Source organism: Chlorocebus sabaeus, chromosome 2, assembly GCF_047675955.1.
Source record: "Chlorocebus sabaeus isolate Y175 chromosome 2, mChlSab1.0.hap1, whole genome shotgun sequence".
Lineage (NCBI taxonomy): Eukaryota > Metazoa > Chordata > Mammalia > Primates > Cercopithecidae > Chlorocebus > Chlorocebus sabaeus.
Genome location: NC_132905.1, coordinates 51,435,217 through 51,461,305, shown reverse-complemented (window position 1 = coordinate 51,461,305; position 26,089 = coordinate 51,435,217). Strand labels below are relative to the sequence as shown.

The 26,089-nt window shown below is 36.7% G+C and overlaps 2 protein-coding genes across 8 annotated transcripts in view; one reads left to right on the top strand and one right to left on the bottom strand.

The window, feature by feature from the left end:
* Positions 1–26,089, top strand: part of MACROD2 (mono-ADP ribosylhydrolase 2) — a 2,124,972-nt gene that overhangs the window by 355,656 nt on the left and 1,743,227 nt on the right. The window lies entirely within an intron of this gene.
* FLRT3 (fibronectin leucine rich transmembrane protein 3) lies at positions 9,328–21,951 on the bottom strand. 3 transcript variants are annotated; one of them, XM_007960508.3, is made up of 3 exons: positions 21,712–21,951; positions 13,483–13,676; positions 9,328–11,898 (listed from the first exon to the last, which is right to left on the bottom strand). In XM_007960508.3, the coding sequence occupies exon 3, from the start codon at positions 11,844–11,846 to the stop codon at positions 9,897–9,899; it is 1,950 nt and encodes a 649-aa protein (XP_007958699.1). In that variant the 5' UTR covers positions 11,847–11,898; positions 13,483–13,676; positions 21,712–21,951; the 3' UTR covers positions 9,328–9,896. The 3 variants fall into 3 exon arrangements, with proteins under 3 accessions (XP_007958699.1, XP_007958707.1, XP_072864491.1); XM_007960516.3 differs by lacking the exon at positions 13,483–13,676; XM_073008390.1 differs by lacking the exons at positions 13,483–13,676; positions 21,712–21,951 and adding an exon at positions 12,929–13,476.

Genomic DNA, 26,089 nt, shown 5'->3' with positions numbered 1-26,089 from the left:
TTGAGTTATATGTCTCAACTTCAGCACAAAGCTAGGAAAAAGCTTCAGTAATCTGAAACTTCCATTCTCTTATACTGCGGCTCTTAGAAGATGTGATGGGATCATGAAAAGATCTTGTAGGGAACCCAGACATTAAGGTTATTTCTACCAACTCTGAGTTTAAATTCACTGAAAGCTACAAGAAAGACAAGTGTTACTTTTAGGGTAGTTGACAGTCATTGACTATTGACGACCCCAAGTCATCATTCAGCATCATGGGGCAGAGGTCTGTAAGTATTGGAAGAAGAAGTCACACCTCCCCATTAAATGTTTTGAGATTTAATTCTGAAAATGCTTTCTAGTTGTTATCTCAGTAAAAGGAAATAATTTTTTTTCTTGACTCAAACTTTAAAACATTTACTGACGAAGTGTTTCTGATCAGTATTTAAGACAAGCTTGTCCAACTCATAGCCCGTGGGCCACGTGCAGCCCAGAATGGCTTTGAATGTGGCCCAACACAAATTCGTAAACTTTCTTAAAACATGATTTTTTTGTGTGTGATTTTTTCTCTCTCTTTCTTTCTGTTTGTTTGTTTATTTATTTATTTTTGCTCATCAGCTATCATTAGTATTACTGTATTCTACGTGTGGCTCCAGACAATTCTTCTTCTTCCAATGTGGCCCAGGAAAGCCAAAAGATTGAACACCGCTGATGAAGAAGTTAAGAGCCCAAGCTTCAGTAACAGAATTCTTGTTCTACTACTTACTATTTAACTTTAAGAAGAAATCCATTACAGCTTCAAAATATTTTGAGCATCTTTCCAGCTCTCTACTTGACACCACTATTCTGTTCCACACAGTGTTTCTCCGTAGAGTAGCTACAGTGACCTTATTACAATTGAAATCTGACGGTCTGATCCCCACACCTCCTCCTCTTTTACTCACTTCTCCAGCTCCCCACCCCCTCTCCTCCCCGTCTTCCTCCCTGCCCTCTTAAAAACTATCGGTTGTCTTTCTTTTATGCTAGAGTGAAGTTCAGACTCCTTATTCAGGCCTACCTTGCTGATCTCACCTATGTCTTGATCACTGAGCCTGAGCCACCTGAATTGTTCTAATCCTTAAACACGTTAAGCTGATTTCCTATTTGCAGCTTTAACTCAGCCTGTTTCCTGTGCTCAGAACACTCTTCATTTCACTCTTTACATGGCTGACTCTTTATCTCTCAGGTCTTAGGCTTTCTCTTACCACCCAATCTAAATAGGTTCTCTTGTTATGCTCACTCATAGCACCATGTTTTTCTCTTTCGTGGTACGTATCACAGTTTTTCACTTTATATTCCTTTGAGTTTTGTTTAATGTCTGGATTCCTGGCCAGGTGTGGTGGCTAATACCTGTACTCCCAGCACTTTGGGAGGCCAAGGCGGGTGGATCACGAGGTCAAGAGATCGAGACCATCCTGGCCAACATGGTGAAACACCATCTCTATTAAAAATACAAAAAATTAGCCGGGTGTGGTGGCATGTGCCTGTAGTCCCAGCTACTTGGGAGGCTGAGGCAGGAGAATTGCTTGAACCTGGGAGGCGGAGGTTGCAGTGAGCCATGATGGTACCACTGCACTCCAACCTGGTGACAGAGCAAGACTCCGTCTCAAAAAAAAAAAAAAAAAATCTAGATTCCTGCCCTCCCCCAACCATAATCTTTATGTCTTTTTGGTCTACTGTTGTACACCCAAGTCCAGCCACAGTTGTTGAACAGATACTCAGTACATCATTGTTAAGGTTGAATGGATAACAAATCTCTATGACCTTTCAAAGTCTTAATTTGCATATCTGAAAAATAAGGATAATAATTCCTATCTCTAAAGTTATTGTGTGAATTAAATGAGATTAAAAGATCTAAAATACGCTGGGCTGGACAAAGTCTTCAACAAATGGTAGGGTCTGTAGTAGCAGCAACATAATCAGCAGGCACTTATTAAGCCCACTGTATGTGTAAGACGTCACTAATATTTACAGAACATATTTTAGAAAGAGAAGCTTCTGTTAGACTTTTGTTTAACCTAGTCTTTTCTGGGTATATTCATTCACATTGATCCTCATATTAAGGAAATTAAAATGCGAGATTCCAGCAGTGATTCTGTGCTTTTTAATGGAACATTGGTATGAACTAGCCTCAGCTTTGTGTTGTCACAATTATCAAAGCCCCCAACGTACATTCAACAGGGTAATTACTTTGCTTAGTAATTGCCTAGACTATCCTCCCTCCACTCCAGCCAGCTGGCGTTGAAAAAGAAGCACTGCTTTTATGTGTGAACATAATCAATCTGTAAAATCCCATTATCCCCAACTTCCACACCCCCGTGGCTGCATGCTTCATTTTGAAACCTCTTAAAAAAGAAAAACTTTGAAGGCAGCCTTAAAGGTTATTTCTAATCTCATTCTAGCCATATAACATAAAAATGAGATAGGGGGCCTGGCGCGGGGGCTCAAGCCTGTAATCCCAGCACTTTGGGAGGCCGAGACGGGTGGATCACGAGGTCAGGAGATCGAGACCATCCTGGCTAACATGGTGAAACCCCGTCTCTGCTAAAAAATACAAAAAACTAGCTGGTCGAGGTGGCGGGCGCCTGTAGCCCCAGCTACTCGGGAGGCTGAGGCAGGAGAATGGCGTAAACTCGGGAGGCGGAGCTTGCAGTGAGCCGAGATCCGGCCACTGCACTCCAGCCTGGGCGACAGAGCGAGGAAAAAAAAAAAAAAAAAAGAGATAGGGGTAGGGAGTGGGAGGGGTTCATAATGTGATTTGCTTACCTCTTTGCCTGGAATCTTACGATACTTGTAGGAAAGCCCAGTGCAAGCTTACATGGGTAAAAATACTTCTTCAGTGTGTATTTTGAGATAAAGTTGAATTTAATTCTGTTTTGAAATGTGAAGAATAGATCAAGGTTAATTTGGTTATTCTAGTTCTTCTTTTAATCTGTTCATAATGTCTGTACTATTTAGAATAAGAGTTTCCACCCACCTCTCGTGACCAGCAGCCTGTGTAACTGATTATCTGTTAGAGCCCTAGGTGCAATGCCCTTCCCGCTTTGCTTTCCTGTTTCATGTCTCTTTCTTTCTGAGAATATTATCTCCTTTCTGGATCGTTTTCTAACTGCTTTTACTAGGCTCACTGCAATCTTTTTCTTTTGGATTCCAATTTCCCATGTGATTAGCATTTTTCTTAGCATTCTTCCCATAGTCTTGAATTAATTGACATTTTTCCTTGAGGATGAACTTCCCTGTTATCTGCTCCATCTCTAGAAACTACCAATATTTGATGAAAGTAGGGTAGGGGAGAGGTATGGGATATAGGTAGGTAGTCTCAAAAATGTTTTCTCCAAACCTGAAAGATGTGACTATGCTTCTGTCATCATTATTCAAAAACCTTTATTTTGAAGTCTGTATTTTACAGTTGCATCACCTAATACCATCATCTTCTCTATCCTCTTCATCTCTGGTACATTTCCCCATCTTCCTTAGGGCCTGGACTACAAACCTTACCTTCATACCACCTCATTCCATCTCTCTCAGTGACTTTGTTCTCCTAGCTAGTGATACTTGTAAAACTGTAGCTTCTCAGTCAGTCTTTATTTCAGGCATCCTAGAGCCACAGTCATGGCTTGGGCCGTACCTCTTGGGCATCTCCACTTTCTTTTCTCCTATTAAATATGCTCCCTGTCTTCATTGTAGATTCCTCTCACTATACTCCCATCTTCTTCCTCAGGTTAATATATCTCCCTCCTGGTGTTCACTTCCTTTTTTTCTATCTTGTTCCTCCCCATGACCCACCAAGACCCCTTCACCCTCTTATCTTCTTGAAAGAGTAGTCTTAATCATTGTTTCTGTTTTCTTTATCTCCCATTATCCTGTCAGCACCCTAGAGGCTTTTCCCTCATTACTTGTAGACACTGCTTTCATAAAAGTGACCCCAAAGGTCACCTCATTTTTCATATTCAGTGGTGACCTCTTCTATGTCTTTACCCTGATAACATTTTTGACATCCTTCTTTTTTAGTACTTTACTTCTTTGACTCCATAATGTTTTCTTTTTTTGATTATTTTTCCTCCTCTGCGACCTCCCCACCCCACATTTTGTTTGTTTGTTGTTTCTTTGGTGTGGATTCTTCTTCCTCTTCCCCCATTACAAAGGGTGCTCCTTTGGCACCTCTTTTCTCTCTGCTTATTTTCTGTTGCTTATCTCATCTGCCCTCTCAATTTTAATACTCACCTCTTAGATGTGGTTTCCCTTCCTGATGCTGAGGATCTGTCCCCACATCCTCCTTTGTAACCCTCTGTAGACATGTCCAGAGGGATAATGTAAACCTAAGGTCATGTTAATTTATTATCTGGGTCACTATGGAGGGTTGAAGAGGGCACTATTAAAAATTAGCAGATGTAAACCTGTACTGCGCACATAGTCACCTGTTCAAAGCCAGTATTTACAAAATACTCTGAAATCTGTTTCTTCTCAGTTGTTTTCCATCTTTATTAGTTGCCTCACCAACATTCTACTTACCTGTGCTGAAAATCTTCATCATCTTCAATATTCTACTTTTTTTTACTGTATCTTTTTAATTAAAGCTTTCTTTTCTTTATTTCTTTTTTGACCCCATTCCACTGGCAGTGCACTGTTCAGGCCCTCATTTCCCCTTGCCTAAAATACTGCATAGCCTTCTAACTTGCCTTCTTGTTCGCAGTTTCTCCCATTCATCTTTATGCAATATTTTTTATTTTTACAAAATGTTGCATGAAGTGCACTGATCATTTATATACCTGCTTAAGAGGCATTGGCAAAGAATATCAATGTAGACTTCTCAGCTTGGAATTCAACACACTGCAAAGCCTAATGGAAAAAACCTTTCCAGTCTTACCTCCTTCATGGACCCTGTATTTCAGTTGGACTATTGGCCTTTATCCAAACACCTCCTAAATCAGTGGTCCTCGACCACAGCAGAATCACCTTTGGAATTTTTTGAAATGTACATGCCTAGCCTTCATCTGGGAGTTTTTAATTTAGTAAGTCTTTGTTGGGGCCTGATTATCTTAATAAAAACCTCCCTCAAGTGATTCTGACCAAGGCCAAGGTTGAGAAACATTGGCCATTTTTATTTTTTTATAATTTTGGTCACTATTTTTTTTTCAGAACCAGTATCTGCTTTTCTTTAAACTCCTTCTTACTCCTCAACACCTATCCTTAATTTTGTCTCCTTCATGAGGTCTTCCTTGATCTATTCAAATAGATGTAGTTGTTTCTTCCTCTTTACTGCAGAACAGTGAACTGTCACTGCTATTTATGCCCTATAACTGGTAGACAGCACACTTCTTGAAGGCAAGCCGTCTGCTCCTTATAAAAAAGAAGCAAGCTGGGCGTGCTGGCTCACGCTTATAATCCCAGCACTTTGGGAGGCTGAGGCGGGTAGATCACCTGAGGTTGGGAGTTCGAGACCAGCCTGGCCAACATGGTGAAACCCTGTCTCTACTAAAAATACAAAAATTAGCTGAGTGTGATGACGCACGTCTGTAATCCCAGCTACTCGGGAGGCTGAGGCAGGAGAATCTCTTGAATCCAGGAGGCAGAGGTTTCAGTGAGCTGAGATTGCGCTATTGCTCTCCAGCCTGGGTAACAGAGTGATACTCCGTCTCAAAAAAAAAAAAAAAAAAAAAAAAAAAAAAAAAAAAAAAAAAAGCCAGTCAGTAAAAGTCATTGACTAGTTAAGAATATTTGTAGAGAACTTTGAAGTTCTTAAAAAGTGATTGATAAGCATGAGTTATTTTTTGCTTATCATTTAACAAAAAGTCCCAAAACAAAAAGTACAGTGTTTGTTATTCCAAGACTATGCTAAATCAAGATTTGCTAATCATGCTAAGAAGGAAAAAGGAATTAGAATTTTAAATGCTACTACCATTTTCAGCAAGAATGAACTAATACTACATTCATTGGTGGATTGATTCCATTAACACCCATGCTTCAGGTGCTTTAGGACATGGAACTCTCTTTGGATTTCTCATGAAAACTGTCATGTTGGCATGTAGCTATAAAATATGCATTAGTCAGAAACTGTAGTTATTAAAGCCGAGTTCTTTTCACCAGTTTGTTTGGAATAGGGGAATAATACTTTTAATAAATCAGCCTTGCTATAAGATAGAGAACAGTGTCATTTTTAATAGGGAGCAAGAATAAGTGCAGTGATTAAATGCAGTTACAAGTGGCTATATCTAAAAACAATTTTTGATTTTGTCAAACATTTAGCAAGGGAGTAATTTTTTTCCTCTAGTTTTTTTCTAGCTTTCCCAGTTGTTTTTATTTGTTGTTGTTGTTAAATCTATATGCTATATATTCAGAACTGGATTTTTTTTCCCCTATAAATTTGTTAGTACCTGATTTGGAATTTAGTCTTATTAATATCATTTAGTTTGGGATGCATGGAAATGTGTGTATAACTATTGAGTGCCCTTTAAGGTGGAGACTTGTATCTTGATATTCTATTGAAGTATATATATATGTATATTTTGTACTTTGCAAAGCAACTGGATTTTATAGCAAGTGTAGGTAGGGAAAAAACTTGTATCCTGTTGGTGCTCTGCATATTTGCTAGTATAAAACATGTTTCTGATTTATTCCAGGCAACATAATCAAAAGGTGTATTTTAGAATATACACAAACTTTTCTATGCTCATGGAAGGTATACTGACTGGAAAATATCAATGTAATCTTTTTTTTTTTTTTTTTTTTTTTTTTGCTTTTTATAAACTACAGGTTTATAGAGACTTTATGGAGACATTCAGTCCTTTCCCTGACTTTTAGAAGAACTATAGCTTAAACTACTCAAAACTTCTAGAAACAAAGTCAGACTTCCTTCAGAAACATTCACTATGTTTAATGTTAATCACATTAGTCTTTCAGTTGTTCCTCGAAAACAGCCATAACGGGAAGCCAAAAGACAGAGTGTTGGGAAACATTTTTAAGAAAGCAAGCAAATAATTAATAAGATTTCATAGTCACTTGGAGATATCTCCTTGTCAGTAGAGGAGTAGAAGGAGCAGTCTCTAGTAAAATTTGGGAACAGATGGCAAACATTTGTTGACCATAATAGTAACTTATATTTTGTAGAAGATTGTACAGTTTTCATGCACATCATGTCATTTAATCCTCACAAAAATGAGGGTACTAATAACCCCCTTTTGCAGATATGGAAACATAGCTAGGAAGGGTAAGTGGTTTGTTTTTAATTGTACTATTTATTCTAAATAGTACAGACATTATGAACAGATCGAAAGATTTCAAGTCTTTTGATGCTCTATGTGGAAAACACAAACTCAGAGTGTGTGTGTGTGTGTTTTAATTCTCTCATTCAACAATAATCAACACAGAAGACTTGTCTTACCAAGTTTTGCCCCATACACCGAGCAAACAATCAGTTTTTCAGCAGATACCAAACGGATGTCCTCCAATTCAGTTTAATCTTGACACTGGCTACCTGGAAATTGTGTCATATCCCACAGGTTGAACACTTATTCCCACAAGACTGCCCCCTCTTCAGACACCAGTTGCAAAACTAGCCAGCTTCATGTTTGGTTTCCCAGGATCCCTTTTTGTGTTCTATTAATTTGCTACAACAGCTCACAAAATGCAAGGCAACAGATTTACTGATGTATTATAAAGGATCCGACAAAGGATCCAGATGGCAGGAAACATTAGGTGAGGTCTGGGTGGGCACAGAGCTTCCACGCCCTCTCCAGGCATGCCACCCTGCAGGAATCTCCACATGTTCAGCTATCTGGAAGCTCTCCAAACCTTGGCCTTTTGTTTTTTTATGGAGGCTTGATTACACAGGCATGCTTGATTAAACCATTGGTCACTGGTGATCAACTTAATCTTCATCCCCTTCTCCCTCTATGGAAGTTGGGGTTTGGGGTTGTAAGTCCCAACCCTATAATCATGTCTTGGTCTTTTCAATGACCAGACTTTATCTTGAAGCTACTTAGGGCCTGCCAGCCATCAGTGAACTCATTAGCATATGAAAAATGAAAATATATCACTTTGAAGATTGCCAAGATTTTAGGAGTTATATGCCAGAAACAGGGACAAAGAGAAAATGTATATTTCACAGTATCACAAATGCCAACTCACTCTACTAAAACGCTATTTTAAAAAAACAATTTTTCAATAAAGTATCAGGACAGTGGCAGCAGTGTGCCTAAGAGAGAAAGGCCGTGAAACCATTTCTTAAATTTTCCATCTATACAGTGAAGAAGTAGGAAGAAATAAATTTATACATGAAATACTGAACTCTTTAAAGTAAAATGATACACAACCTCAAGATGTTGATTTTTAAAAATGTTTAGCCAACTTTTATTTTTATGCCTAGAAAAATACATGGGACGTTTAGGACTAATGTGCTGGGCAATTTGCTACTTAGTGATAGTAACACAATCCTGAAAAAGCAAGCACAATTATTCTGTACTTTTTAAAAGTTTTATTCAGCAATAAGACCATAATTTTTCATATTTAAGGAGTATGAAAAATTTGTCGAGTTTTAAAAGCTGAATACATGTAGCGTTGGATCAAGGCACATACAAGACTGGCCAAAGGGCGTACAATGCACTTTGGTTTTTTGTTGAAAAAAAAAAAAATCATGGCAACGGAAAAGTGATATGGTTTTTCAACAAGTAATAGCTCACAATTCAGTAGGAAGCTAGAAGGAAATGTTACATTACAAGTTCATTATGTAATATCTGGAAAATTGTGACAGTAATGGGCAGTATTCTTGATCTTTGTAAAAGTAAATTGAACATTTATGTACAGTGTTAAAACCTTTGACATAAACCAGATCTAAATTTGATGTCTAGTATTTATTTTTCTTTAAATTCTCTCCTATTTAAAGAACTACTTTCTCTGGGTTGTTGAGGGGAATCGCTTATAATTACACTACATTTTTAATATGCATAAAATTTCTCTGACATCCTTTATGATAAAAACATCATAAACACTATCAATTTTGTGTTTATAAGTCACTTTTCAAAAATCAGGATGGCATAGGCAAAACCAAGATGCAGTTTTGGTATTTGTGTTCATTACACTATACAAATCTAAGTTTTCATGTTTTCCTAAGTACACATTTCCCCCGCAACTTGGAAGCACATTTACATTACTGTTTTTGTGAAGTCCTTTATTTTCAAAGCTTTGCTGACAATGGCTTTAACAGACTTCACACTCCTTTTATGCCAGCTGATGTATTCAGTTCAGAAGATATGCTTAACTTTTTTAAGGATAATTAATTTGCCTAGAGCAAAAATGGAGATATGCAGCAGGTTTGATATTGCCCATTACTTCACACACTTTGATTTATTGAATACCACTGGGATAATACAAATTTAATAATTGGAACATTATTTCATAACCATTTTCTAAAATTAAATTTTCTCATTCAGCCATTCAGCCAGTTTTTTTTTACATTTTATTAATACCAAAGTGAAAAATGGCCTGTGCTTATACTACAAGGATCTCATGTGAATGCAGTCCTGATTGTTCAACACAGCAAGAAAATTCACTTTCACAGTCAACAAGTCATCTTACTCAGTAGAACACAAAGTAAATGGTTTATAACTCCAATATTTGCAAGGAAAATACAGTACAAATTACTAAAAAATACTAAAATATAGAATTGTGTTCAGGCATCTCCACTACATCAATCGCAGCAGTAACCTGAAATTTGAAACTTTTAATAAAAAGTTCTTAAATATAAATTATATGGCAAATGTACAGTACATTGCTTTTTTCAGTCTCTTTTTCCAGTGTTTTGCAGTAGAACAGGGTTCCTACCATCACCTCCCTTAGGTTTAAAAAACCCAAAACACAAGTCTGCTGCAAGTCCTTCAGCATCATGAGTGTGAGTGATCTGAGTCTGGAATGCCACTGTCTCTGTAGCTTCGGTTACTACTGCTCTCACTGTGATTGTTTTTGTACAGATTCATTCCATTAGGAGGAAATATGGTGTGTATTACAAACTCCTCCTTTGAGATGGGTTCATTGCTTATTGGTAACATCTGAAAAGAAGTTTCCCTGATTTCCAGGATAGAGTTGTCCTTCTTAGTGCCAGCTTCTGCATAGTCATCCTTTCTTCTCCTCCCTTTGCTATACGCACAGTTCCTTGAGAAAAGCGATCCATTCCTATGAACATACCAACACACTAAAGCAAGAAGGGCAATGGTAACCAGGGCCACAGCTCCACCAATGATGGCAGCCAAAGGTAAATTGGGGTTTTTGTAAGGTTCTTTCTCTTGCTCTCGATTGAGGGTGGTTGTAGGGTTGTACATTCGAAGGGGTGCAGTTTCAGTCTCAATACAAACGGGAGTTTCATCAAATAGGTAGAGGTTACTGGTTTCCATGGGAACCATGCATACTTTATAGGGTGAATCAGGCTCCAGGGCTGTGACCAAGTACTCACTGCGTTCCCCTGTTACAATTGTTTCTGTTATAGATCCAAATGCTGGGCTATGGCCCAGTTTAAGCCAGCTGAGTCTCAAAGCAGTCATAGGTAGAGCAAGTTTCCAAGAGATATGAATTGTATCAGAGGTGACAGATTTCACAGTAATTGTAATTGTTTTTCTTGAGGGACTCCCTGTGGTTTGGTGATCCTTGGTGAGCTTGGGGTTCTTAATATCTGGCTGTTTGGTCACTGGAGCTGGCCACTGTCCTTGGGCAGGATACACTGTGTTGGGTATTGCAGTGGTTATCTGAATGGTGCTTACAATCCCACTGTCCTTACAATCAAACAGTTCTGCATTGAGATCCTTAATAGCCATCCCACGAACTTTTTCTGGGGCTTGGCACATAAGCCCACGCACATTGACCTTCACAGGTAATGATTGTAACCAGTCACGTACCCATTTCATCTTGCACCCGCAATACCAGGGATTGTTGCGAAGAATCAGTTGTGTTATATTGTCCAAATCATCAAAGATACCCTGAGGTAAATTACTTAGGTTATTATTGGACATATCCAGTCGATAGAGCTGCCTTAGATAAGAAAAAGCATTTGGGGGCACCCGATTGATGTGGTTATCTTGAAGATAAAGCTTCCTCAGGTTTGTGCCTGGAAGGTTTACTGGTGCAGCAGTCAGGGAATTCCGCACCAGGGACAGCTCTGTTAAATTAACTAGGTTGAAGAAAACTTTGTCACCTAAACCGTGGTTGTTCAACAGGTTTCCATCTAGAACCAGGCGTTTTAGACTAGTGAGACCTTGAAGAGATGGTGATGAAATTGTGGATATGCGATTATCATCCAAGCGTAGTTCTTCTATAGTCCTGGGCAAACCCCAGGGAATTGTGCTAAGGTGGTTGCGGGACAGGAAAAGCAGTCGGAGATAGTTGCTGTCTCGGAAAGCTCCCTCTTCTATGCTAACCGCAGAGACAGAGTTGTCATCTAAATGTAATTCTTCCAGATAAGGAATTTTTGAAAGTGAATCATAAGTGATAGTCCTTATGTTATTTTCTTGCAAATGTAACTCTTTTACATACTTTGGGAGGTTGGTAGGAAATTCATCTAAACTGTTGTGGTATAGGTATATTCTTTCTACTTTCAGCAAGTTTTTCAAATCTGAAGGAATCCCAGCATTATTTATTTGGTTGTTCTGAAGGTAGAGAGTTGTAGCATCCTCTGGTATTCCTGTTGGAATGGATGTCAGAAAGCGATCATTACAGTAAATGAAACCCGCATCGCAGCGACACACAGATGGACAGGATTTAGCCATAACTGATAGAGGTGCTACTTGAAGGAACAGCCCAATTTTAGTCCCGATGAGGAAGATGCTCCAGGCTGGGCTGATCATGGTCAGCAGTGTTGAGGTCTTTATACAAGGTAGCTTCCGTTACTTCAGAACCCTAAAATGAAGTGAGTAAAAAAAGACAGAAAACAATAAGGACAGCATACTGAATATAATGTTTAAAATGAATGTGGAAACTAAAATATCTATAATCACTTTTAATATTTTAATTTGTTTTGGGAGAGGGCATAGTCAGGCTTATTGCTAGCTAACAATAGACAGCGTCATATAATCTCTTTACTTTAATGGTTTCTTAATTTCTTTATACATTAAAAAGTAACATGTCCCAAATCCATTTGATTTTGAAATGTTAAATATAATTGAAGTTTTATTGAATAATCTAAAGTATTTTAATTATACTTTATATCAACCTTATAGACAGTCATTGATCAAGCTAATTGAATATCCATTTCTTTCTTAATATTCATAATAATTAACACCTTGGAATATTGTTTGTTATATTTAAAGGTAACCATTTTACTGTTATCAAAAAACCACAAATTTTTATATTTACTTTTTATTAGGCAAAGACTATACAGGTATAGAAAAATGTCATAAAAATATCTATTCTCTTCATACTTCATACTTCATAGTTACCCACATCTTGAGATCCTGAATCTCAATTAAACCCATAGTTTGCTTTGATTATTAATGTCATTTCATTTTCTTTGGTTATTAATTTTAAGTATTATTTTAAATGGGTGGATTTCTATAAGAAAATAAGAACGAATCCTTCATTTATTTTTGGGAAAGAATTACAAAGCTAATACATCCAGCTAACCTAAGTGGGAAATTTCACTTCATGTTAAACTCTGTCTTTCTTCTGTTTGCATTTTGTTATATGTTTCATACTGCAAGTTTTAATGACTTTGTCCACATTTTTCATTATTTTCTATCTCATAATGTGTTTTCACAGTGCATTTATATTTCTTTAAATTCTAACCTAGAATCTAAATCAACTTTTTCTATGGCTGGCAAAGTACAGATTTATACTGATGTATTGTGTAATATAATATCTTGTGTCCTTTTAAGTATTAATTAGCCTTTGTAATTTTAGGCATGAAAATAAAATACTTTGTTTTTCCTACCTTATTGAACGATGTGAGTAAATTTTGCGGGGGTGAATATCCAATGCACATATATTATTTTCCTGGTGAGGGGCTGGGACTTATAAACTTTGTTTAGTCCTTGGAAATGTTCTTCACCGTTTATTCAAGTAATCCTATGCCGCACACACCTCCAGATCAGGCTTGCTGTTGTCAATGAACATTCCAGCTGCAGTTCAGCATGGTGGGCAAGCTCATTAAAGTGGGGGCAGAAACAATTCTGCTTCCTGTTACTATGTAGGACACATGGCTTCCTATGTATTTTTTTTTTTCTTTCTGATAGAGTTTCTGTGTGAAGGTTCCTTTTGTGTAGCTTAATTCCCTTAGTGGAAATTGCCCTCTTTGAAATTCTTATTGGCTCTTCTGTGCAATGTGGTCAGAGATAGTAACTTCAGATCCTCATGAAGAAAGCCATTCATGATGCTAAGGCCTGTATAGTAATAGGTTTTTCAGGCAGTTACCCCCTACCTTTATTCCCATCCAGGATTATCCAAGTATAAACTTTGTACAGTAGCTACATCCTGAGGTATGATTACCTGCTGTGAAATAGCTATTTCCAGCTTTTGCTTCTTGCTGATTTTTCAGAATGTCTGGTGCAGTCACGTTATATAAGAACAGGTATTCTCTTTTAAGAAGTAAAGGAAACTAAATTCTTCATGGAAAGAAAACGAGGCATACTAAATTTCCTTTATATTTATCTTCCTTAAAATATACTGGGACTGAGCATCTCCTGTGAAAGTAAAAGGTTTTAATGAACTATTAATAATGAACTTTAACATACTAGAGAAATTTCCTAGACATTTAATTTCAATGTCTTAAAACAACACATCTTTCATCATAGTGGTTAGTCAAAAGGGATAGGTTGACCTCTTTGTTTTTAGACTTCTCATTTTCTTATATAAATAAAGTAGGAGCCAAAGTTGAGATTGTCATCAAACAGATAATTTCTATTATATGATTGTGTCACTTTGAATTAAACACCATGGCTTTCAAATTCAAGCCAGTCTTTAAAAATTTACTTTGAAATCATATGCATAAAATGATTAAATGTTTAAAAAGAAGAAAACAAGTACATGTCAAAGAGGTGAGCAAATACATTAACAAGTATTTTTGACAGAAATGCCAAGGTAACTTTTTAGGCATTTCTGAACATGATTTAACAAAGTCACACAATCCACAATTTACAGTTGAAAAGACTATGTTAAAAGCTTTTCTGTTGATTTGCTCAGTTCCCTGTTTGATTCTTCCTGCAGGTCTCAATTTTCCCAATTGCAGAATGTCGACACCATCCCCTTTCTCTTTAGGGGTACATCTAAGGACTATTTATTGATCTTGAAACTCTAAGCACTCAGGTGTTCTTGCCCAAAAGGTGACATAGAAGTTCAAGTCATGTTTAGTTTTTCTGGAGAATACTGTTCTAATTTTCTTTTAGCATACTGAGTTTGAAAAAAAAAATTGTATTTGAAATAGAAAGGACACTATTATTTCGATCTCCTTGTAGTGACCATTAGGAAAGCACACCAGATGGGGCATTTCTCTCTAGGTTCATACATGAATATGCCAAGTTTTAATAAGTGTATCGTTTCTGAAAGAAGACTTTTGGCTTGACTAAAGAGATCTTTGAATTTAATGTTGACTGCTTTGCCCATTATCAAATATGCATGAAGATTTTTTAAGAGTTTGGAGGAGGTGAGTAATATTCCAATTGGTTATGCAGGATCATCCACTCTGATACTTTGTATATATGTAGGGAACATTTGAGTATCCTGGAAATATGTGACCCTGAAAGTAAGGACTAAAGTAGTAGCAATTTGCTTCTCCCACAGTTACTACCTAACATCCAGCAAGGATAGCATCTGTTCCATAATTCAAATGCTCTGCTGAACGAGTATGTTAAATAAGGCCACAATTTGTGTTTCTGGTTCTCTCCAAAAATTCAGTTTATTTTAGTTTGCTAACTGCATACCAACATGGTCATAGTTATTACAGAAGAAAAGTGAAAAAAAATTACAGATACATATAATTTATTATTTAGGCAACTTGAAACAAAAATAGCAGTTAGCAGATGAATCAGTCTCTAGTGAATATTGCAAAGTGCCCACAGAGGAAAGTTTAAATGATTTATTGTTTAATGTGAGGTTTTACTGTGATGCCTTTAGGGCTTTGCCTGTTATTGTCAAATTCCAATAGTATCTTTTCTTGAAAACTGTTGCTTTCTCAGTGTGTGAAAATGGAAAACCAAGCTGTTGAAATTATAATTACAAGGTTACTTTTTAAGGTATCTTCTGTAAAAGTTTTTTAAACTTGAAAATTATTCAACATATAAAATAATGTGGTTAAGTTTAGAAAACAACTACTTACGTTAAATTGCATTAGAAACTAATTAAAAACCATTATAAAATAACAAGAGAGAACCTGCTTAAAGTGTTACCAAGAGTCAAGCATTTCTGATATTCCAGGGATGATGGTGAAGCAATATATACTTGAGATGATGAATCTGCTGATTTTGGGGATTTAAAAACTGATTGTTCCCTGAGTCAGGTCAGACCACAGTGTGTCCAAGGTGATGGTCATAATGATAACCAGACATAAAATAAATGTCTTTTATCTTGTATCTGAACTATGTATATTTCACCAAATTAGGCTCTAACAATATGTGTTGATTTTCACATTTTTAACTCAGAGAATGAAAGAGTTCTAAATTGGTGTGAAAAGATGGAAGATTAATTTGTTTATTTTACCTGTTTTACATTTGTGAAGCTGCTTCCTCTATTCTGTTTGATATGCAAACTCACATTTGCCATTCATACAATAGTGGTAATAATGTGGGATTAACAGAAAGCCTTAAATCTCATTAAGTTCTTGGAAAATGTCATTCTTTTCTCCCCACATTGTATTTAAATAAAAGGAAAAACATAAAACAGGTTTCTTAGGAGAGAAGGATACTCTTTCAGAAATGAAGGTTACATTCAGAGCTACTCTCATATGCCCCTACTCCCTTTACTTAGGCTCAAAACCATTCATATTTGACTACATTTTATGTCTTCTCTTTCCCATTTATGTTTGAAACTATAGTGCTAAACAGATTTTTGGGTTTTGGTTTTGGCATATTAAAGGCTGCAAGGATATCTTCATCAAAAATGAACGATCTTCTCCTATGCTTTGACTTTCCCCTTTCTGAACTGGATCTACATATTTGCGCACCTAGAAATACTGTAGTCAAATGTCGATGATGAAAAGAAAAATGACCCCCACTGGCATGGACACTGTGGCCAGGTTTCCACAACACTGACTTCAGAGCCTTTCTGTCTGCCTAGGCTTGAAAGAGGCCATTACTTCTGAACAAAATGAATCGATCTTTTAGAAAAATACTGTTAATGGGGTAACTTGGGGGAAAAACATAAATGGAGCCCTGGTAACTTAATGGAATGTTTAAAAAAATTTTTTAATGGAGTCATTATTTAACTATAAAACACTTAAAACTGTAGTAAAAAGAAGAAAAACAATAGGGATCCTTATATTCATATTCAGTTTCTTTTTACAAATAAAAATTGTAGATTTTTTTTTGCATTTATAATGTAATCATCAAGTCTGAAAAGCTTCCAATTTATTTCCATGGTACACCCAATAAAACATGTAAATAGATAAGGATACTATTTTAGGAAAACTAATATAAGAAGTTGTATCTGAATAGAAAACTGATATTTAAATAAAATCAAGAACTTGCGGCAATCTACATGTTTATATGATTTCTTCCCTGCTACTACAATATTTTGGAGCTGGGAGTGTTATGAGAAGGTATTTCTTATGTTTTAAGAATATTACTTAGATTAAGATGAAGCTATATAATAGTAGTGCTAATTTCTTATTTATGCCTTAGATTTAAATTGATTTTGATTTGACCTGTTTGATCATTACTCAGTTTTGAAAAATACTAATTCAAGTATAAGGTTTTGAGATTTTAGTTTCTTTTTTAATGATTTCTCCCACAGAATGATTTCTTAATGCTGGGGACTTTTAAAAATATTCAGTCTAAAATATAATGGCATGTAGAACTTTTAATCCAAGTTAGTTGCCTTGTTTTAAGTAAAACCTTGAGACTAAAAAAAACTCATGCCTAAACAAACGTACCCAACTTTGTGAATATTTCTAGGTAAACTGGAATTTATACAATCATAATTTAGAGTATTAGGAAGGTAATTTATTTATGAAGGCTTAAATTGCTGCTAAAAAAGCTCAACCTGTGAATGCTAAGTCTTTGCAACAACAAACGGTATTTCAAATAAACTATATATATGGTTAAACTGAAAAACTGGAGTACATCAGGTTAGTTGATAGTGACAGCAAAATGCTTTCTAAGCAGCCTGTCTGGTGTTAAATTTTCCACGATCATCAGATTTCAGGAAAGTTCCAATTCTTTTGTTTAATGCCAGGCAAGCAGAAGGACCTCTAACTCTCCTCTTGAGAGTCATGAAGTCTGAAGGGTTTGCTGAGAGGCAGAGAAGCAAGTGTGCCTTTTCATACTTGGTTTTATCCAGACTATTTTCTAGCCTGAACAAGGTCCTTGTTTCATTTATGGAAAATAGGGGATAACATTTCCAATGCTAAGTATTTCTACTTTTTCTTTTTCTGTTACTAGTTCTTTTCCCCGGTACATTTGTGACAAATGAATTGAATTCTGCTTCATTTGTTTTGGCTTGTAAAGTTAAATCAAGCATCCTTAAAACAAAAAGGCAAACTGGGATATTATCCTTCAGCATAGTGAATGCTGCTTCCTTTTATGATATTAAACCCAAAGTAAATGAATTAGAGAACAAGACTTGTAAGAACGAGTAAGATATTAATTTAGAGAGTGGTGAAGGTAAGTGGTATAGAGTTTGGGGTGGGGGCATGCTTTACATTTGTGCTCACTTTTGAGCAAAAGGAATTAAAAGTGCGCCTACTTTTGTTAAACCACATTTACCATTGCAGAGTTTAAATTCCTTTTTAACTCTGTGAGTACAACTTGGTTGATGTGCTTTAAATTTCTAATATTTAAGTTTCCATACAGTAGTTCAGCAAATAGATTTATTTTAGTCTACTGTGTGGCAAGCACTATACTGGTCGGTGTGACCACCTGAAGTCATAAAATACATTGTTTTTCATGTACAAGTAGGGTATTACTTAAACCAGATGAAGAGGAAGAAAATCAACAACACATAAACTGATCAATCCACAGTCCAGTGGCACACTTTAAAAATGGTTTTTAACCAAATGTGGTCTGTGCGTTTTCTCTTCAAAGTTGCCACGGTAACTTGTGCACATGGAAAGTGAAAGAATAAAGAACAAAAGCTGTCATTGTCTCATCAAATGAGAGCAATTTCTCCCTCCTTTCATTTAAACAGACTAATACCTGCAGAAAGCTTTTTATACATCCCTGACACTTGATTTTAGGGTAGGAAAGAGATTCTGCATATGCAAAACAAATGAAATTTTAGCTTTTGCTTAAATTATACTCTATTGCTTTCTACTTAAAATCTGTTTTCTCTGGGATTTTCGTAAATAGATAACTCAAAGTTCTTTCTTACACAACATAAACATAGCTTTGAAAACTGTCCTTTAATGTGATGTTTAACCAAATTTAGTGATGTCGATCTGTATTTTGAAACTGGAAAATACTTTCTGAAATGTGTATACTTATTTTCTTAAGAGGAAGAATGCTGTTTCAGAAGACCAACTCTTTGTTGGAAATTTATTTGTTGACTTTCAGTAAATTTTTGAAATGGTGGAATGTTAGAAGGAGCTGAGAAACATCCGTTTTTATGCTCTGAAGAGAAAATGCAGTTTTGAGGATTAATATTGCTGAGAGATTTTTACTGTAGAGTTTTTGCCCGCTGGGGGGTGGTACACTCTACCAGAACACTGCTTTCAGAAGCCGCAAGTCAGATGTTGGCTGCTGCTGGCCAGTTTTTCTCTGGTTTAATTACAACAAAGCCTCCCGTTGAGAAGAACAGTGAAGGCCTCTGGGGCAAAAGGTGGGGGGTGGGAGGGTAGGGGGAAGGAGGAAAGAAGGAGGGGAGAAATTATGGCCTTTGAAAAATTTACTGAATCTTATTTCCATTGTTGACTTTATTTATGGTAGTCTTCATTTGACTTTAAACAGTTATTTCTAATGCTTTTTTTTTTTTTAATAAATGGGTTTGAATAAAATAATATATAATGGAATCTATTCAGAATATTTAAGTTAGCTCTGAATTTTGCCAGTAATCAATCACATTCTTTGTTTTATAGCCCACCCACCTTAAAAAGAGGCATAAAAGTTAAGAAATGACTGAAATGGCAACTATAAACCAAATATGTTTTTTAGTGACCAGATTTAATATTGGTATGAACATTGGCATATCAAAAATGAAAAGCAAGAAAGAAGAAACATTAATATATTATTAAGACAAGGCAAATTCCCTGCATAGATTTTTGTAGGGCTTAAAATTGTTCAAAATAATCCAGAAAAAGGAGGAAGCCTTAGGGTGTGTGGCCAAGAAAAGCACAGAAAAATCTCTCTGCAGTGCACTTGCATATTTAAAGCTGATTATTGTATTTTTCGTCGAGAGAGACTGAGTGTTCATTAGGGTCTTGTGTCCCTAGGCAGGAGATGCTGAGCATAATTGGAGTTTCTATTTGATTGGGCAATACAGTCTAGAGAAGAAACTGGGGTAAAGATAATTAATAGCTTGCTAACAAAGTCTGACAGCCACAAGATTTCAACCAAATTTATTTCACACTGCTTCATTTAGCTCTGAAAAAGTTTTGATAGAATTGTAGTCTCTTTAATTAACACTTAAAAGCAAAAGAAACATACCTTCTATTTTGCTGCCACCTTTAGTTATGACAAATTTTCTTACTGTTTTTCTTCTTTTTGTAAAAACTTTATTTGCTATCCAATTATACATTTCACAAACGTTATGTTTGGGAAGTGTCTAATTGTGCATTTTGAACCCAGTCATAATTGATTTTAAAGGGTGGGGTGCAGTGAAATGAAAAACCCAATTAATAACTGGTAGAGAGTTATATAGAACCACGATATTAATGAATTCATTATGTTTATTCATTCACTAATATTTCGCTGATCCTTGGACTTGATGTGTTTTGGCTGTGCTCTTCAAAAAATCAAATTTTAGTTTTTTTAGTTAAATCTATGCATTTTTGTAACCCTGTTTTTATTTCAGGGTAATAAATAGATGTACGTTTGTCTGTGTGTGTATATATGTGTCCAAACTAAGGGGCTTATCTCTGATTTAATTTTCCCATGGTAAAAACCTGGCATATGATCATTAATATTTGTGGTAGTTGGTAATGTTGATATTATTGTGGTACTTTTAAAGGATTCATTTTTCTTCACTCATTGCAGAGGAGATGAATATTAGTCCTCTGTCACTTTGGGTTAAGTATAAGTGATTCTCCCTGAATATAGGCAAATTTATTCTTTATGTTTAGGCTGGTCAGGATATTTTTATGCAGTTAGAGATAAATGAAAGGCATTGCTACAGCTGAAGGACTTTTCTAGTGGCTTTATTTATGTTGTTTCTGGATAATAAAATAACATAGATGGGCATTTTAAAGGAGACATTTATTAAGAATATTTAAAATAGCCTTATTATTAAAACCATTAGAGAATTTGGACTAACAATTGAAAAAAAAATCAAGTTTTTTTTTTCTTTAAATTCTAAATAAAGTAACAAAAAAGAACCCCCCAGACGTTGAGAAGACATGGATGGGCCTGTTGCACTCTTTACCTATATGCAACCATTTTGTTTCAGAGCTAATTCAGTGAACAAATTTTTTTGAGAAGATACATTTAACTACTTTTTCAAGCTTTGTAGTATAAATGCATTTCTTCCAATATAAGATTTTCCTATTGTAAGTTGCAAAGAATGGATCCTCTGCAAAACCCACTTGATGAGGGCTCTACTCATTTATTTTTCTTTCCTGCCACCCCAAACTCACTGCATACATCAGGCATAGCTTCCAGGGTGAGCTTTGTTAGTTTTTCTGAGTAGACTTAGCCATTTACTATGCTAGTCACATACCACACTTGCCTAAGCAATGGATTTTGGCGTTCTATTGAAGAGGGAATATAGTTTGGAAGAGAGTCTCCCCCTCCTCTGAGTTCAATTTACTAGTTGAGATTTGCAAGCCTGAAATGCTTGAAGCAGCTCAGGCACGATAGCAGTGCAAGCTTTAAAATCTAGGTGTAGCTGTTAATCCTTTACAGAGGCACATAAGTCTCTAGGAGCAGCTCGGCTAGCTGTGAGCAAGATGTATGCTTTTCATGTACTGCGTACTCATGGGCTGAGGGATTATTGATTTTCTTTCACAGTTGTAAAAACAGCAATTGGTGATCATACCACACATACAGTACACACCAAGTTAGCAGGACCTTTTGCTTTTCTATCTGTGAAGAATCTCCTTGTATTGTTTGATATTTAACACTGAACTTTCCAACTTGCTGTTTTCCATAAGGCTCTTTTCAAATAGCAATTACTCGAGACAGAAAATAGCCACTTACTATCTTTTATAAATGAAAGAAGGTTCTAAGAAACTTCTTGCATTTGGCCATATAGTGAAATTTTTCTTTGCTGGCTTGCACACACATATATTGCTTTTTCTGGTGACAGAGCAAACATTCCTATTTGGATTTCTCATAGTATCCAGTCGTTTCTTTCTAGAGAGTAAAACCAAGCAAACTTTCTGGGACAATCATAAGAAAAAACATGGAAAACACTTACCAGGAAGACGAGAAAAAGCAATCCTATATACACTGCCGCTATAGCTGTAATTCCATTGACTGTGAATTGGAGTAATAGCCCTCCCCCGTCTCCCAAGCTCGGCGTCCAGTCCACACAAAGCCCACGGCAGCTGCAGGCTGAGCTTGTCCTGCTTCAGATCACTCCTACACTGAGGAGTGAGCGAGGGAGAGCATTCCAGTTTACTGCACACAGCCCACCTCCAAGTCTGAAGTTTAAAGCTTCACCTCGCAGTGGTTGAAGAAGGGGGTGATGTCATAGATGGGCAGGACTTAGCCAAGCTCTTGTTCAGTGAGGTAACTGGATAATCAGACAGATGAGCTTTGCAAACGCTAGAGGGGGCGAGAGCAGCCGAAATGAAGCATCAGCCTGCCAAAGCTAGGATGCCATTTGGTTTGTAGGCAGCCCTTTGGAATCTCAACATTTTCTAAAGTTTACTACAAGGCAGTGGCAGCATACTTATATATATTTTTAAAAAGCATGTTAGAAAGATATTTTTAAGATCACAATAGAAAAACACAGGTTTTGTTTTATTTTTAAACCATCTGTATTGAAAAGAAGTTAACCAAAATCAAATTAGTTTTATTGTTCACTAGCTAAAATAATGTTATAATTGTGGAAGATGTAGGCCAGTAATCCCAACTGTGAATATTTATTCATTTATTGAACAAATGAATAAAAAGCAGGTTTAAATATATACATCAGGGTTGGTTGCGGTGGCTCACGCCTATAATTCCAGCGCTTTGGGAGGCCAAGGTGGGCGGATCACCTGAGGTCAGGAGTTCAAGACCAGCCTGACCAACATGGAGAAAAAATTAGCTGGACGTGGTGGTGGGTGCCTGTAATCCCAGCTACTTGGAAGGCTGAAGCAGGAGAATCACTTGAACCCAGGAGGCAGAGGTTGCAGTGAGCCAAGATTGCACCATTGCACTCCAGCCTGGGCAACAAGAGCAAAACTCTGCCTCCAAAAAAAAAATATATATATATATATATGTGTGTGTGTGTATATGTGTGTGTGTGTGTATATATGTGTGTGTGTATATATATACATATACATATATATACACGTCACTGATTCATTTAGTTGTGCAAAGGGCAATAGGAATGCCAAACAATTTTTTTAAATGGTAATAAATGGTCTGTTCTTTTGGAGGTGAAGAAGTTACTGTTCTCTATGTTTTAGAAAATGAAAGTATGTTTTATGTACTTCTACTACATGTTTATATTATTTAAAATGGATTATTTATATTTAACGATCCCCAATAAAATGTTTTTTAAAAATTAAATAGAATATTTTCCTTTCTAAATGTTTTCGCTGATCTGAGCATGGGTTTAGATATAAACATCTTAAGAAAAATATCTTTCAGGGTGGTTTGCCTGAATTGAAATTATTTTATTTTAATTTAGGTACATGAATAAACACTGGACAGTTGTAAGACATGGATATTATAAATTTCTATATCTAATTAACAGAGTTATACTTTTATTTTTAATTATGATTTTTGTAGACTGGTTTCTGCTGTTTGGTCAATAATTGCTTTGTGCCCATAAGTTTTCCATCAAATAAGTGTATTTCACATGTTCATGTTGCTGGTAAGAACTTAGCTGTTATATTTACCTGGAGGACCATCTCCTTAAACTAATATCTTTATTTGCTCTATTCTTAGAAGTGCATGACTTTCTCCTTTGTCCTTTCTCAATTTTTCCCTGCACATTTATTTCTGAAGAAGGTCAGCTAATAGTCTTTCCCAGGAGTATTTGATTGTGGTCTCTTCATTAACTTCATTTAGTTTATCTATTTATGTGTTTGTTTGATAACAGTTTGACCTTCTGAGTTCCCTTCCAAGAATGGGTGATATCAAAGTAGGTGAACCCTTGATAAGAAATGTATTGACCCTATTGTTCTATGATTGCACTTTTGTGGGCCTCAGAGGACAGACCCATTAAATCTAGGCGTTTTAGATTCTAATGTCCATTGAAAAGCCAATTTCTTTGAACTGCTAGGTAGTACAATTAAACTGATATGCAGCTGCTGAATTTTGGGAGGAAAGGGAGGTGGTATTATAACAGATAATCTCTTTAAAAAGGGTGGACTCTTTTCTGTTACTGTGAAACACATGGATTAAATTATTTTATGAAATAATTCTTTCTAGAAGCCATTTTCAGATGGGAGTTAGTTCTATTTAAAAAAGGAAATTTTTGCCTGGTCAAATTCCTGTGGGTTTATATCCATATTTAATAAGTTTTGTCTTCATTCAGGCAGAGCTTAAACAGAAAAGAAAGATCAATTGGTGATTTGGGTTATAGGTATCAAAAATAAATTGTACTGGCCTGGGAGTTAGCAGTTTGGAGGTTTCCCTTCCCTGGACTGCCATTTGTTATATGATTTCATATTTATTGCCCTAGGCTTTGGTTTTGTCACATGACAAATAAAGGCAGCAAAGATTTATTAAATGCCAATTATTTATTGTTGCTTTCTTTTCCCCTTTTAAGCTATAGATTAAAATGTAGGAAAAGAAAAGAAATTGTGAAAACATATTCTATACTGGGGTACTGACTTTGGAGGCAAACTCTTAGAATCTCTGGCCTCCTATTCTTTTTCTCTCTCTCTTTTTTTTTCTTGAGACAGAGTCTCTCTCTGTCACCCAAGCCGGAGCACGTGGCGCGATCTTGGCTCACTGCAGCCTCCATCTCCTGGGTTCAAGCAGTTCTCCTGCCTCAGCTTCCTGAGTAGCTAGGATTACAGGCATGCATCACCACGCCCAGCTAATTTTTGTATTTTTACTAGAGACAGGGTTTCACCATGTTGGCCAGGCTGGTCTTGAACTCCTGACCTCGTGATCCACCCACCTTGGGCTCCCAAAGTGCTAGGATTATAGGCGTGAGCCCCGTGCCCGGCTCTGGCCTCCTATGCTGTCCCAAAATATATACTCTTTTGCTGCCTACATATTGTTTCACTTCCCACTTTTATCAGCTACCTGAAATGCTACTAGTTGGAGGTGAACTTATAATAATAGGTACCCCCCTTTGAAATAGTATGTACAACCTCTGGAAACATGAGGTTATCATGAGTTACTTCAGATTGCTCTCCTCTTTTGTTTTCTAAGGCACATTGGCTACAATAAGGGGATGACTGTTTTGTTTGAAGGGGACGGGATGCTGGCAGTCTTTAGCATGAAGTCCTTTAGGCTGTAATAGGAAGGGAGGAGGTGGATTCTCACAGTAGGAAGGACTTGGCTCAGGATGGAGGACAACCGGTGTAGTAGACCTGGGTAGTTTAAGAACATGGGCTTTAGAGACTAGCGCAGCTGGGCTCCATGTTGGCTTTGCCACATGACTGTAGACAAATTACTTCATCTCTTTGAGTTTATTAGCTCAGTGCCTGACTCACAGTAAGTGCTCAATAAAATGATAGCTGTCATTATTTAAGATGGGGGGCATCCAAGCACCTGGAACAAAAAGGACACTAAGAATGAGAGAAGAATGCACAAAGGGCGGTAGTACAGGGTCAATAACAGATTTTTTAAATTTTTCAAATTTCCCTTTGAAGTAATTTTATAGCTAGTAAATGGAAGTGAAAAAGAGGAATAGGCCGGGCGCGGTGGCTCAAGCCTGTAATCCTAGCACTTTGGGAGGCTGAGATGGGCGGATCACGAGGTCAGGAGATCGAGACCATCCTGGCTACCACGGTGAAACCCCATCTCTACTAAAAAATGCAAAAAACTAGCCGGGCGAGGTGGCGGGCGTCTGCAGTCCCAGCTACTTGGGAGGCTGAGGCAGGAGAATGGCGTAAACCCGGGAGGCGGAGCTTGCAGTGAGCTGAGATCCAGCCACTGCACTCCAGCCTGGGTGACAGAGTGAGACTCCGTCTCCAAAAAAAAAAAAAAAAAAAAAAAAGAGGAATAGGAGAGCATTTTATTGATTTTTTTTTTCTCTTGTACTTACACATCTCATGACCTCATGTTCCAAGAACTTAACACTTAGTTGGGTTCTAGTAGATATTTTGTGTTGAAAATGTGTTTGCTAGTTTGCATTTTGTTCTGTTTTGTTGGCTAGCCTGTGAATCTAACATTGTACATGAGAAAATGCATTTCAGGTTGAAAGCAACTGGTTTGGAAATGAACTTCAATAACATATCCCAGTTTTAAAATTCTAGGACTATCTGAACTTGTCATCTCAAAGGACTTTGTGGTGTTCTTTGTTTTTGTGAGAAGATGTGAGATGTTCCCTAGTGGACAAGAAAGGAGATTAGATTTGGAATTGAGTTTCCCAGGTTCTGCCATTTACTTATATATCCAGATTAAAAAAAAGAAAAAACAACATACACACAGAAGCCTCATCTGTCTTTTAGTTATCAACT

What these genes read in the sequence shown, in the direction of transcription:
- FLRT3 (XM_007960508.3), bottom strand. Translation starts at nt 11,846, where the DNA reads ATGATCAGCCCAGCCTGGAGCATCTTCCTCATCGGGACTAAAATTGGG.